The sequence below is a fragment of the Furipterus horrens genome, unplaced genomic scaffold, assembly GCF_987537825.1.
Source record: "Furipterus horrens unplaced genomic scaffold, mFurHor1.1.pri manual_scaffold_10, whole genome shotgun sequence".
Classification (NCBI taxonomy): domain Eukaryota; kingdom Metazoa; phylum Chordata; class Mammalia; order Chiroptera; family Furipteridae; genus Furipterus; species Furipterus horrens.
The window spans coordinates 150,537-165,004 of NW_028327180.1; the positions used below are offsets into that span (position 1 = coordinate 150,537).

Sequence of the window (14,468 nt, forward strand, 5' to 3'; positions counted from 1 at the left end):
TTGAATTCATGGAATTTAAAATTTGTGGTACATAAAAATGAGTTTAAAATTTGGTAAGAAAACAAAAATAATTCTACGCTTAGCACAGTGGTCCATTAAAATGTTTAAAATATTATTTTTAGATGCTGAATATAGACAAGAACTTAATCTTGGGAATAAACATTATAATTCCATAGAAAGAAAATAGAAAGTTTAGGTGTTATTGCTTAAATAAACTCCCATATAAAAACCATAGTGACAACTTGCCCATAGCCTTGACCTTGAAAACGAGGCTGCTATGAAATAATAGGACCAAGCAATGGCTCTTACAAAACAAAACGCAGGACTAAAAGCAAGCATAAAAAGAAAATACTATAACCTTATTTGAGAACACTCCCTTCACCACAAAGAATACTTTTTGCACATTAACCTTCAACAGATGTACACTTTATTCTGAGTACAGCCAGAAATGCAACAGGTGACCAAGTCGATGTCTAAGACAGTAAACAGACTTCAGAATGATGGTACTAGACCCCAACTTTGACAACATAACGTGGCAATAATGTATGACACCAATACACGCAATCAGTGGAGTGTCTGCAGAGGGTCTACAGTGCTCTCCATCCTCCTGAATTCTTGCTTTCTGGGTTCATGATTCATTCTCATCAGTTTCGACAGGAGAAGTGTTCTCGGTGGAATAGGATGAAAAGCTGCAGTACTCAGGTATGGGCTTATGTGCTGGCCAGTTGTTTTCTTGCAAGATTGATCTTGGAGACATAATAAATAGAATCTCGAAAAATTCCAATGACTCTCCATCTTCCTTCTCTATCAGAAGCTGATAGTCGCCAAACCTGACCATGCACTTGTATGGCAGGTCCACTTTATTCAGGTAGCCCAGCTCCTTGTTGTCCACAATCAGATTGGTCTTCTTGCTCATATTTTTAATTTCAAAAGACAGAACTGAGCTATCAAACTTTTTAAATAGCTGCAGAGAAAACTGAACTCGGGAAACTTGTTTGTCCAGAAAAAGGTAATGGCAGGTGTTGGAATTTCGGCCAAATTTCACCACCTCACAGGAGGGGTGTTTCTCTCGTTTATGAAACCTTATTGATTCGAATATTCCACTTTGCATCTGGCCAGGATGGTAAACGGTGAGCCGGAGACAGGCCAATGTCTCTTCCGTGTCAGCATCTTCGAAACTGGACATGGCAGCAGAGCCCACCGGCCTGCAAGAGGCACAGTGCGCGTTAGTTCACACCCTGCATCAGGCGATGGGAGCTTGATTCTAATAATTCGATGAAAATCTTCTGATAGGTGATTTATTTAGACTTTAAAGTAAGAAGACAATATATACAATACTTTCAGTCATATGTGAAATCACATCCCAAGCCCTATGGACTGGTGTGTAACCTTTCCCTATCTCTTAGTTTTTCATTTCCAGTTTGATGATAAGACCACACATGTAACTTGACAACAAAAGGGGTGACTGCTAATAATACAGTGATTTGTGAGCCGCATAACAAAACCTCAGTTTCTTTCTTACTTAAACACAGCAACTGAGGCCCAGACAGAATGCGACAGCCACACTTTAAAAAGAAAATCAGGAGGGAGAGAGAGAAAAGGCCGCTACATCACACCGTGACCGAACACAACAAGGATGCCAGCCTGTTAAACCAAGCACGCCGTTGTCCGGGGACAGCCAGCTGACCTGGAGTCTGCACGAACCTTCCCCATGTGGGAAGGCCCCCTCCCCTCCACACCCCCACTCTTGTTAGGGATTTCTGGACCCAAGGGTGGGTAGGACGACAACCATGTCCAGCTTGAAGCAGCTAGAGGGCACGAGACCTTCGCCCATTGTCTTTTATAAGATTATAAAGGGTCTTAAGTCAGAGAGGGAGGGATAGTTATTTTTTATTGCTAAAATAATTATTTATATTAAAAAAAAGATTATATGAAAGGGTGAAGCGTGAGAGCTTGTATGTACAACCTATGGGCATGGACTTGGGGAGGAATCGCTGGGGGAGGGGGTGTGCTGGGCGGAGGGGAGCGAAGGGGAAATAATTGGAACTATTGTAACAATATAATCAATAAAATATACTTAAAAAAAAAAGAAAAGAAAATCAGGAAAAAGGATCCCTTGGTTTTGAATGCCTTCAATGGATATATACATGAAACCTACAGTTAATTAACTGTTACAATTAGTGTATGTGGATTGTGAAACCTGATTAAAGAATTTAAGTCATAAATAATTGCAACATTTACCTTCATCCTCATTTATAATTATAGTAGGCAAATGGTTTATCTAAAAGGTTATTTTACTCTTATGCTTTTTAAAAAAATATTTTATGTATTTACTTTTTTGAGAGAGAAAAAGAGAGGGGTTGAGATTGGTTGCCTCTCACAGGTCCCCAAACCGGGGACCTGGCCGGCAACCCAGGCCTGTACCCTGACTGGGAATCAAACTGGCAACATTTTCGTTCTCAGTGCTCAGTCCACTGATTCACACCAGCCAGGACTATTATAATTTTAAAAGTTAGACATTACATAACTTTAAAAACAACCCCCAGGAGGTAGTTCTAAATATATCTTGACTCATAGTGGATTATTTATTTTGTCAGTGGTTCCTAATGACCGGACAAACTGTCAGTAACCGCAAGCAGCACAAACAGCTGTCAACCACACCCGTGCGGCCCCCGGGGGCCCGCCACGCCCCCCGCCTCACCTCCACTTCACTGTGCCCACCTCAAACAGTGGAGGAAAGTAAATAACAGGAGACCACAGCTAGTTTCTAAAATCTGTGTGAGGTTATTTTGACACTGAACCACCATTTTAAAAGAATAACATGCTTATGATCACAAAATTCAAACAGTAAAAGAAGTTTTCTTTCTTTTCCTTTTTTTTAAAAAGTATCTTCCCTGTGTGGAGGGGCCCAAAAGGAAAAGAAAGGGAAGAAAAGAAAAAATAATTGGGACAACTGCAACAAAATAAACATTAAAAAAAAATAAGCCAAAAACAAGTATCTTCCCTCCACCATAATACGTTGTTTCCTCTTCTAGAATCAGCCGCTGCAGAAGTTGCTTTTACTCTTACAGAATTCTTCACACGACAACCATAACAGACCTGGCATTTTTCAATTAATAATACAAATCAGTGATTTTCCCCCACATCTACGCATATACGTACACCTCATTCTCCCCGGCTGTGGGAGCCCCCTCGCCCCAGTGTGCCGGGAAGCTGTGCCTCCAGACAGTGGTGTCACCTGCAGTCCCTACATCCTGCCCCTGGGGCTTGGGGACCAAGAGTCTTCAGTGCAGTTGATATGTAACGTCACTGTTTTCTGTATCTACATTAGATGTTAATATCAGAGATAGTTTTAAAAAACAATGCTTTATCTTCTTTCTATGGTCCCTACTATTTACTTTTAACATACAATTTTTCCTTGTTTCTCAGTTATGCTGCCAAAAGTCAAACTATCAATTTATTCAACAAATGACATAGCTAAGCATATTTCTTTTATATTCATTTGGGAATATATTTTAATTCTAAATTTACGTTCATAGTCGATTCTTTTGCACGTTATTAAAGCATAGTGCATTGTCCAGGCAGATCAAGGTGTCCAGCTATAAGCGGAAAAAGTGAAAGGAACCCTCAAACTCATGGGCCACTTTGTAGTAAAAATTACTGTGAAGCCAAGGACAGCAAGAATCAAGCCACTATGGCAGAACTGGTAAGTCCATCCTGGACTGTGACTTGAAGATTCTCTGACTGTGATAACCCACAGAAAGACAGCCTCAGATGTGTGTGTATTAGAACCAGCGAGACTCCGAGACCCCATATGGAGTCCCCTAGCAGAAAATGTTCACCAGGGAAGAAGCCGCAGCCCCTGGCTGCTGCCAGAGTCCCCATCTGGATTTGTGGCTATTAGCATGGACCTCATAGTCACAAGTAACAGGGCAGGTTACTGGGGAGCCCCAAAGTTGGGTAAATCACCAAAACAGAAACTAATCTATTTTTAAGGTCCCTCAACAAAGTGGCCCAAATCTCTGACATGGCAGAGGGATCAGCAGAAAATAAAAAATGACAGAAACTGGACTTCTGGCCAAGATGGAGGCATAGACAGACATGCTGTGTCTCCCTCCACAACTCAGAAGGAACACAACCACCTCAAAACTAGAAACAACCAGAAGTTCCAGAAAATCAAAGTGCATGGAAGCCCAACAAACAAAGATATAAAGAAGAAACACTCACCCAGACAGGTAGGAGGGGCGGAGAGGACGTAGTGTGGTGGTGGTGGTGGTGGTGGCAGCGGTGGTGGCGGTGGTGGCAGCAGCAGCAGTGGTGGCAGCAGCGGCAACAGAGGCAGGCTGGTGGAAAGTGCAGTCACACGTTTTAAAAAGTCAGGAGGGACACCTGAGGAGCCTTCCCAGCTCCGGGGAAAATCAAGCCTCATTGCTTCTGACTGTGCAGACCAGTGGGGGTTGGGGCGGAGGCAGAAACTGCCTGTCTCTCATTAGAGTCTGCTTGTTTAAAGGGCCCCCACGGTCCTAGAACGTCCGCAGACCCACCCACTCTGGGAACAACAGCCAGGGCAGCAGCTAGAGGGGCGCCAGTCCCATACAGAAGTGGGAGAAGTGCCTGGAAAAGGGGCGAGTGCTGGGCAAGTGGCACTGTTCCCTCTCGGACCCCTCCCCCACATATAGCACCACAACGTGGGGAAACAGGTCGCCCGTCACTGACGAATCCCTAAGGCTCCGCCCCTTACAATGTAACAGGTGTGACAGGTCTGCCTGGGACACGGAGGCAAACACACAGGAGACTTCCAGCCAAGATGGAGGCCTAGACTGACATGCTCCGCCTCCCCCCACAACTAAGAAGGAACACAAAACCAGAAATAACCAGAAGTTCCAGAAAATAAATGGAAGTCCAACATATGAAGTTATAAACAAGTGGTGCTTGTTGGGATGGGTAGGAGGGGCGAGGCCAGGGCGGAGAGGTCAGGCTGTGCTGGTGGCGGCAGCAGCGACAGCAGCAGGACAGCGGTGAGCACAGACACCTGTATTTAAGGGGAGGTGAGAAGTGCCTGGGGAGTACTCTTGGCTGCAGAACAGACCCGTCAGCTTGTGATTCCAATGCCGGGGAAGGCAGACCCCCATTGCCTTGGACTGTGAGTCCCGGTGGGGATGGGGACAGAGTAGGAGGCTCCCGGTCTCTCAGTGGAGAGTGAACAGCAGGAATCCATCTTGGACCCCCACCCCACACAGAAAACGCCACAGCGTGGTGAGACAGGTCACCGGTTGTGATGAGTGCACCAGGCTCCGCCCTCTATAGCACAGGAGGTGTGACAGCCCTGCCCAGGAAGCAAAGGTAAACACAAAACTGTTCAAAATGGCACAGATCATGATAGAGATCCCAGTGACGCAGCTGACCAGACAGCAAATTTCCAATCTAATGAAGCAGCAGATAGAAAATTTTTCTGAGGCTCAGCTCAGAGCTTTGGTTATAAAAGCACTTACAGACCTAATAGCAGATCTTAAACAAGACAGGGAGGGAATGAAGGCCAGTCCTGCTGAAATGAAGAAAAACACATATGAAACTAGTGGTGAGGGCAAGAAAACCAGGGATCAAACCAACAAATCGGAACATAGGGAAGGAACAAACAGTCAACCAGTGCAGAAAGAGGGAACAAGAAGTGAGAAAAATGTGGAGAGGCTCAGAAACCTATGGGAGAGCTATAAGCAGGCCAACATCCAAATCATAGGGCTGCCAGAAGGTGAAGAAGAAGAACTAGAAATGGAAAAATTATGTGAAAAAAGAATGAACCAGAACTTTCCTAACTTGGGGAAGGAAATAGACTTACAGGTCCAGGAAGCACAGAGAGTTCCAAAAAAACTGGACCCAGGGAGAACCACACCAAGACACATTATAATCAAAATGTCAGAAATTAAGGATAAAGAGAGAACCTTAAAAGCAGCAAGAGAGAAGAGAATTACATACAGAGGGGTCGCAATAAGACTGTCAGCTCATTTCTCAAAGGAAACTCTGCAGGCAAGAAGGAACTGGCAAGAAATATTCAAAGGAATGAAAAGCAAAAACCTACAACCACGATTACTCTGTCCTGTGAAGCTGTCATTCAGAACAGAAGGGCAGAGAAAGTGCTTCCAGGACAAAGTAAAACTGAAGGAGTTCATCAGATCCAAACCACTGTTATATGAGATGTTAAAGGGACTTGTTTAGAAGGAGGATCAAAACTATGAACATTAAAATGAAAACTATACTACAACAGAAGCCAGGGAACCGAAACAAAGACAAACTAAGTAGGCAACGAGAGTGGGAACAGAATTATAGGCACGGTTATGGGGGGAGGTCAGCAGGGAGGGGGGAAAGGGGGGGAGATGATGCAGGAATTAGGAAGCACAGTAGGAAGGAGTGGAGCGGACAGGAAGATGTTGAGAAGAACTATATGCACAACCAATGGGCATGGGCTAAGGGAGGGGCACAACTGGAGGGGAACAAAGGGAAAAGAAATTGGAACAACTGTAACAGCATAATCAATAAAGCATATTTTAAAAAATGACAGAAACTAACAAAAAACTAAAAATTAAAATTGGTGGATCTTTTATTAAAAAACAAACGCCTCCCTTCCAAAAACCCCACTAGCGTACAGGTGCTCAGAAGCAGCTTTTCCAAGTCTGACATAAGTTACCAAAGAAACGCGGGCGCCAATGAGCTTCCACAGCGGTGACAGCAGCGCCTCTGCAGATGGGACCTGGCGTCTGGGAAGGAGACCCCCCCCCACTCGATGCCTTTGAACTTTGTACCACGTGCACCTAATATCTATTCAAAGTTTTACAAATATTTCCTTTACAAAATCACAAACCACCTGATTTCATGGAATTCGTTGAAGTCGGAGATTAGCGCACCTGGCATGAAGAGGCTGCAAACACTGCGGTGACGTCTGTAGTAAATATGTGTCAGCAAATAACTACAACCAACAGGTAAACAGAAATAAAGCGGCTCTGCTCTCGGGACCCAGAGGGCACGGAAGGCCGGCCGCTGAGTTCCGCATGCCAGGCAGACGCGCTCACCTGGGCCTCCAGGGTCCGCGTCTGACTGACCCCCGGGGCGCGGAGGGTGGGTGGGTGCAGAGGTGCTCAGCGCGGGAACCCGCCCCCACCCGAGCCCGCGAAGCCAGCGCGGGTGTCATGATCCTCGCCCCGCAGGCGCGGTCTGGCCTCCGATTGTCCCGCGCGAAAAGAGACTTTTGGTTAAAGGAGCCAGGTGCCCACGCTGTGTAACAGTCGGGCGCCCCGGGGTGGTCATGCATGCCGACAGCTTCCTAGTGCGTTCAGCGCTCGTTCTTTGAAACGAGGCCAACTGTAAAACGGAGCTCGTTCTGGGTGATGCGTGTACCCCTCTAACAGTCTAACTCCATCCCCGGCCCCCCCAAAGCCTTTCTTCCTCCTGGTGAACGCGCAGCGCTGGGCTCGCGGGCAGGAACAGACGCTTGGAGACAGTTCTCAGGGTCACCACCCTTCCGTGCGGGTCTGGGGACAGCTGGGACCTCACCGCTGAGGGGACTCAGGACTCACCGCGGCCGCCTGGCCCGAGGACGCGCTGACGCTGCGCTTTGTTCTAGGACCTTCGTCCTTTCGCCCCCGGCCGCCGGCGGCTCCAGGACAAGAGGCCGGATGGGGGCGCCTCCTCCCAACCAAGTCGGGGAGAGGCCCCGAAAACACCGATCCCTCTCCTTCCCAACGCGCAGCCGGAGCCAGCGGCCCCTCGCGGATCACAGCCCGCGCTTCCTCTCCGGCCCCGCCCCCCACGTCACCCCTCCGCGCCCCGGCCCCCACGCCTCCGGTGTGTGCCAGCTCACCACGGCCATCCCCACCCGGCCCCGCCCCAAGGCCCCTCCAACCCCGCCCCCAGCCCCGCCTTCTGAGCCCCAGGCCCGACTCTGCTCTGTGACCCGCGGGGCCGCATCTCCCCAAGCAAGCGGGCCCTCAGGAGAGGCTGTGACTTGGAGAGGAAGCGGAATCGCTTCGACGTAAGGGCAACACCTGCCCCGCGCCCCGCACCAAGCGTCGGCCTGGGACGAGTGCGGGAAGCAGGGAGCTGAACTGACCACGCAGCGGCGAGGTGCACCGTGTGCGTTATGCTCTCCACGGTCACAGGCGGGAGAGCAGGTCCCCTTACAGATGAGTAGTGAGCCGAGGCCCTGGGGACCACGAGCCGCCCAAGGGCCTTCACCTGACCCCTCGCCGTCCGCGCTCGCCTGCCGCGCCTGCACCTGCAGAGGGAGCGCACGCAGCGCCGGGGCCTGGGGCTCCGCAGGGAAGGGCAGGTGCGGGCGCAGTGGAAGCGCTCTGAACTATAGGGAACAGGGGGTGTTGTCTCTGCCTCGGGGAGAAGGCTGGGAAGAAGTGCGGGCGCTAAAGACCACAGGTGTCCAGAGCGGCAGGAGCGAGGGCTGAGAGCCGGAGGGATCGCGGGGACGCGCAGCCCGTCCCCCTGCGCGGCCCCAGGCTCTGCGGAGCCCCTAGCCTGTCTGGGTTCTGTCCTGACTCAGGACATGCTTGTCTGCAGGTCCTTCTCACTACCGGCGGGACGACGTTGAGCTTTGCCACCAACAGAGCGGTTCCCGGGAGGGGCTGAGCTCTCCGCTCTCCGCTCTCCGAGCTCCAGTTCGGGCGGGTGTCTCAGGGGTCTGGCCTGGAGAAGCGAGGCGGGTCTACCAGGGGCGCGGGTTCCAGTCGGGCTGCACTTCTACTGTTTGTTGATCATCAGCACTTATTATTGCTTCTCTGAAACAGAGACGGCAAGAGTCCTTTCAGGGGCAGGACGTGAGAGCAGGAGGAAGAGGAGACAAATTTGATTCTAGCAATAACTCATACAATAAAATGCTGCCATCAGAATTGGAATTTCTGATCTCTGACCTTTAAAATGAAATATGTGACAATGCCGTATACGCTGCGAAGGGCTGGTTAAGTAGGTGGTATTAATAACTACTAGAGAAAATGCAGCAGTTGCTCAAATTCATGATACTGTCTTGTTTCCTTTAAGATGAATTACTTGATTTATTAAATGCCCCAAAATAAGACTTTGAATAAGCCTTCAGTTCTAGATCCGTATATAATCTCAGTGATGGTTTTCGGCCTCTGGCAAGGGGTTAAAAATGATGGGCCTGGAAACTGAAAAGGGCCCTGAAAGCACGGGAACAGGAGGCCCACCTGGAGCGTCTGTTCCTTGAGACTACTTGACCGTGGGCTCGCCTTTTAAACGCCCCCCCCCCGAAGCACATGAACAAAGGGGGGAATTTCCAGAGGGAATGCGGGGTGCTGGGTGGGGGAAGCAAAGGGGGAAAATTGGGACAAATGAAACGCAAAAGCAATAAAATATAATAAAAAAATAAAATAAAAGAGTACATACTGTTCAATGTTACATGAAGCTCTAGAGGCAGAACAATAGTGATCAAGACGAGAACAAAAAAAAAAAAAGAGAAAACACCTGAGGCACAGACATTTGCAGCCATGGTTCCCCAACTTCCTGAAAATTGACAAAAGGCCCAGAAATGTCTAAAAGCCTGGAAGGGCCAGAGCCAAGAAGAAATATGCCCATTTTTTTGTAATTTTAATTTACTGAGTTTTCTGAAGATACTCAGGGAATTTTTTTTTAATAAGTTATGTTTAAACCTCTAATATAGAAATTAGGCAAAGCAATTTGTTATATGTGCTTTATTCTATTACTGTTTGTTTTTGTGTAGAACCAGTAAAAATATTTTAAAATAAGACTTGAGCAGAGCAGGGAGATGGGCCCGGTACAGAAGGCCACCAGGGGGGAAGGCCCTGGGGTCTAGCAACAGGCAAAACTGGGAAAACAAGGACCTCGCTCCAGGGTACCTTTTCCTCTCCCAGCGTATCTCTGGTCAGGCTATTTAACAGACTCCTGACCTTTCGTATCACTGGGAATGCACTTCAGACCCTCCCCTGATCTTTCCTCCCCTGGTATGTTGCTAGTCATGCAGGTTAGACCCCCTTTGGGGGAAACAGCCAAGAGACCCGAGGACAGTCTATCAACATGGAGCCCCAGGACGAGGCTCTGACCCACATCAAACGCATCCAGGCTCCAGGCCCCGAAAAGCAGCAAAACCAGACAAGCTGTGCCAGGGCTGCGTGGGGACCGGCTGTAATGACCAATGACACCGCCCTGGAGCCACCAGGCAGTGGGGAGCAGAGAGGACAAACCTGAACAGCTGATGGCTAGTCTGCTGGAATCCTCCCCTGGGGCCTCCAGAGGCAAACCATCAAGACAGGACCCAGTGCGCCTCTCTCCCTGGGGAGCGGCCTGGGCCTTCCCCACCCTCTGCCCCGAGACTGGCCTCTCTCTGAAGCTCCGCGGGCCCTTCCTTTGCCTCTGCAGCTTGTTTCCCGAGCCCATGTCTTCTACAGCTCACTTCCACTTCCGTGACTTTCTACATATTATAGTTTGAAAAAATAATTTTTTCAATAAAATACGTTCAATATAAAAATGTATTCATGTGCTTTTTATTTTTTAATTTTTTATTTTTTTGGTCAAAATTTGGAGGTGCAGATTTAGACTGTTCAATTGAAGGGCCATGCCTACCATGTAACAGTCAGACAGGCCTCACTGTCTGATCAGCTTGATTAGATTTGTCTGTAAGAAAAATCCTAACTTTGTTTTTCAGTTCAAATACACCTGGTCGCATGGGACAATGAGCTCACATCTACATTCCAATTCCTCTAGTTCTGAAATAGATTGGGCGCTGGCTTGAGCCTTAACGTGAGTCTGTTTTTTGATGGTACATCAACACACGTCATGTTCATTGTTTCTCACTGACATTCTTTTTCCTCAGCTGTTTGGGGACTGGTTTTCCATTCTAAGCCCAAATCACAAGATCTTATACTCTGCTTAAAAGAAGGCGTTTCCTCCTGGCTGCTGTGGCTCAGTGGATTGAGCGTCAGCCTGCGAACCAAGTGTCGCCGGTTCAATTCCCAGTCAGGGCACAGGACTAGGTTGCACATCAGGTCCCCAGTTGGGGGTTCAAGTGAGAGGCAACCACACAGTGATGTTTCTCTCCCTCTCTTTCTCCTTTCCCCTCTCTAAAAATAAATAAATAAACAAATAATAATTTTTTAAAAAAAGGAATTTCCTGAGGTAATACAACTCCCAGAACCCCCTTCACCAAGTGGTCCCTAATGGGGTGTGTCTTATGGTACAAAAGTGCTGGAAGTGACGATGGTGACAGGCTTTGTTTTCTTGCACATTTCTACTTCCTGAAACCAAAGCTGTTTATGAGAAACTATTTCAAGGAGCTTGTGCTGAATTAACTTTCTTCAGAATGTTTTTCATCTTCAAGATGAAAGTATCAGTCTTTAAATGTCAAAACTCGGTAGACATGGGTACAAAAATGGTATCATATCATAAACTGATCTGGGCGGCTCATTCCAGGCATTGAAATTTTGAGTTATGTGCTTAGTTTAATGTGAAATAAAATGATAATTATTATATAAAATCTATGATGTCATAGATATTATTGCTCCGAAAGATGTTAAGTAAAAAGAGAGTGAGCCAATTTATTATTTCACGAAAATAATTAAATAAATACTACTACAGGTAATATGCAGGTATGGTACACACTGAAGGGGACGTGTGAATGTCTAAAGCTGCGCTAATGTGTTTGTGAAGTGGAGATTTTCTGAACCAGGGTGGTATGTTTCAACATACTGGTCCTTGGTTACAGAGCTTAACTGATAATACAATCTGTTGAATTTCCCAGTTATTGTCAATGTAAGAAACATTCACATCTGTAGAGAATTTAGTGAGTTTATTTGAGCCAAACTGACCATTCCTGGGAAGCAAAACCTCAACGGATCGAGGAAGCGCTCAGAGGATGGCAGTTCTGCAGCTTAATTCATGCACTACAGTCAAAGGAGAGGACAGTAGGTGGGTTACATGCAATCCAGTGGTGACAGATCAGGGAGGTGAGAGAGGGTAAACGGGGGAACCTGTAGAAATGGATAAAAAGTAAAATGATAGACACATAAGAGGTCTGTCCGCAAGGTATCCAGCCATGTAATATGAAAAACAGAGACATTTATTGAAGAAGATACAAGAAATATTGTACCCAGGACAATGACACCTCAGTCCCCTTCAAAGTAGGCATCTTGGGACCTCACACAGTTCTCCCAGTCTCCATCAGCTGCTTTGTTGTAGTTTCCTGAATCTCATCAGTGGTCTGAAACCTTTTCCTTTTCAAAGGTGATTTTAGTTTTGGGAAAAGCTGGAAGCCACAGGGCACCCAATCTGGGGTGTAGGGGGACTGAGTCACCTGGGTGATTTGACGTTTTGCAAAAAAACTCTGCATGAGATGTGATGCATGAGCAGGCATATTGTCGTGATGAAGCTGCCTTTCTGAATCATTAGAATAGTTTCCGTGGATGAATATTCAAACTTAATGCAAAATATGATACAGATCCATTGCTCTACTCAATAATTTTGAATACGACAGCCACACAGTACACATACTCAATGGTGTCTGCTACGCCCACTGACTAGTACAGTGAAGTCGTCATTGTTCATGCATGTACATTCCAGTCCATGCTCCTTGAATGCCAGATTTCATCGATGTCCTGCAAATCATTCCTGTTACATTAACAATGAGTGGACTTTTTCTGGACAGACCTCGTACATCTCTGTCTCTATAATGTATGTCTATGTCTATGTCTGTTTTGGTTACCTGAACCTCTCTGTCTATAGTATGATTTTTATATTGGCTATTTGCAGTGCTGTGTCATATGTTAATTTTTTAGAAAATTAACAGAATGCATTAAGCAGAACTGTGCTGCTACATAGTAAATGGAACTGTGTGGTCTTTGTAAAGTGAGTCTTTACTGTCTTTATACTGGACACACAGAGAAGGTCGTGTCCCGGCATGAGGACAGGCAGGCGGAAGGAGAGCCCCCAGGATGAAATACCACCCAAAGCACTTGGTGTCGGCTGCTTTGCTCATGCTGGTCTCTTCCACATCCACCCCACCTTTGCTGCACTCACTTCCTCTTTTGTTTTGGGGACAAGGGAGAGGGAGGGGGAATGGGAGCGTCACCTGATTGTGAGGAGACACCTCTGGCCCAGGTTCATGAATTACGTCCCTGCACACTGGGCTGATACTCAGTCCTGTCTTGTCAACACTCGCATCGCACCCCAAGGCCCACGGTGTCAGGGGCTCAGCCAGGAGCGCGTCCCTCACTGCAGAGGCGCCAAGACACCTGCAGGACGGCCCACAGATCCTTGTCAGTTCCTAACGTCTTTCTTTTCTGAAAAAGAAACATTTAGATCCTCATTGTGTGTCCTTTGGTTTGGCCACTTCTTCACAATAACTTACCCTCTCATTAAAGGTTGGAGGCTGCAGGTCATAATTTTGCCAGAAAACTCTATCCCGACCTAGAAATGTGCTTCCCAAGTCAGGCCCCGAGTTACGGGGGGCAGTAAAATGTCAGTGAGCAGCCTCTCTCCTGAGACGTTGATGAATCGGGTCTGAGGCGCACTTACAGAAGTTGCAGGTGATTAATAGATGCATTTGAAGTCGCCGCACAGCCCGTCTTCCCAGTGGTGGAGCGGGGCGGTGTGTGAGGCCGGACCTGGAGCTGGGGTGCGGCTGCCCCAGGCCACCGGGCGCAGCCAGAAGCAACCTGAGCCGTGGCTCCAGGCGGCGCAGGCACCGGCCTCTCACTTTTTTAGCTCTGCTCAGCGATCTATTGAGGCATATTTAATATATATATTTACAGTCGTTAAAATGACCTCTCATCACCTTATCCAAATCAAGGGCCACTTTCAGCGCTGTTGACTGGCTTGCGTCTGGCCACGCGTTCCCGACCTTTCTCCTGCGTCTCCAGCTGCGCGGCCCCCTCAGGTCCTGCTGCCCGTTGAACAGGACACCTGTCCTCGGGTCCCTCTACCAGGTGTGCGTGGCAGCCTGCGGGGCCTCTGCGCCGAGGAGCTGGCTGCCCTGTGGGAATCGGCTGTGTTTTGCCATGTGACCAAGACTGGTAGCCTCGTCCCCGTTTTTATAAGAATCAAGGGAGTTTACGCCTTGCGGCCCTTATGACAGTACTTGGTCGTAACAAACGCTGGCTGTCATGACGTTCGGTGGCGTCTGCGCAGATCGCACCTGGCGGACGCTGCTCCTCGGTTACCTCCTGCCGAGTTATCAGAGCGTGGAAATAGCGTTACGGAAGCGCTGCGCTGCAAGGGACTGTAGAGACCGTAGTTGGAAGCCCCCTCTGATTCTAAAGAGGCGGAGTGGGGGTCTGGCAGGGATGGGGGACCTACCTGAACTCACACGACTGGCTTGTGACCGTGGGGTCGGAACCCGGCCCCCCAGCGTGGGGTGAGCGGAAGGAGCCCTCGCCGGGGAGCAGGAGACGCACGCGCGGGTCGGGACAAACGGGTGACAGGCGGGGTCTGAAGACCTA

At 48.1% G+C, this 14,468-nt stretch overlaps 1 protein-coding gene across 4 annotated transcripts; it reads right to left on the bottom strand.

Annotated features, from left to right (window-relative positions):
- Positions 1 to 404: 404 nt before the first annotated feature.
- On the bottom strand, positions 405 to 7,755 carry TIFA (TRAF interacting protein with forkhead associated domain). Of its 4 annotated transcripts, none has more exons than XM_090288455.1 (2): positions 7,569 to 7,755; positions 405 to 1,205 (listed from the first exon to the last, which is right to left on the bottom strand). In XM_090288455.1, exon 2 carries the CDS (start codon positions 1,184 to 1,186, stop codon positions 629 to 631), a length of 558 nt encoding a protein of 185 aa, XP_090144581.1. In that variant the 5' UTR covers positions 1,187 to 1,205; positions 7,569 to 7,755; the 3' UTR covers positions 405 to 628. The 4 variants fall into 4 exon arrangements, with proteins under 4 accessions (XP_090144581.1, XP_090144580.1, XP_090144578.1 ...); XM_090288454.1 differs by having other exon boundaries at positions 405 to 1,307; positions 7,569 to 7,612; XM_090288452.1 differs by lacking the exon at positions 7,569 to 7,755 and adding an exon at positions 4,228 to 4,276 and having other exon boundaries at positions 405 to 1,307.
- Between the last annotated feature and the right edge of the window lie 6,713 nt (positions 7,756 to 14,468).

Bases quoted from the DNA above. Each gene is read 5' to 3' on its own strand.
- TIFA (XM_090288455.1), bottom strand. From the start codon at position 1,186: ATGTCCAGTTTCGAAGATGCTGACACGGAAGAGACATTGGCCTGTCTC.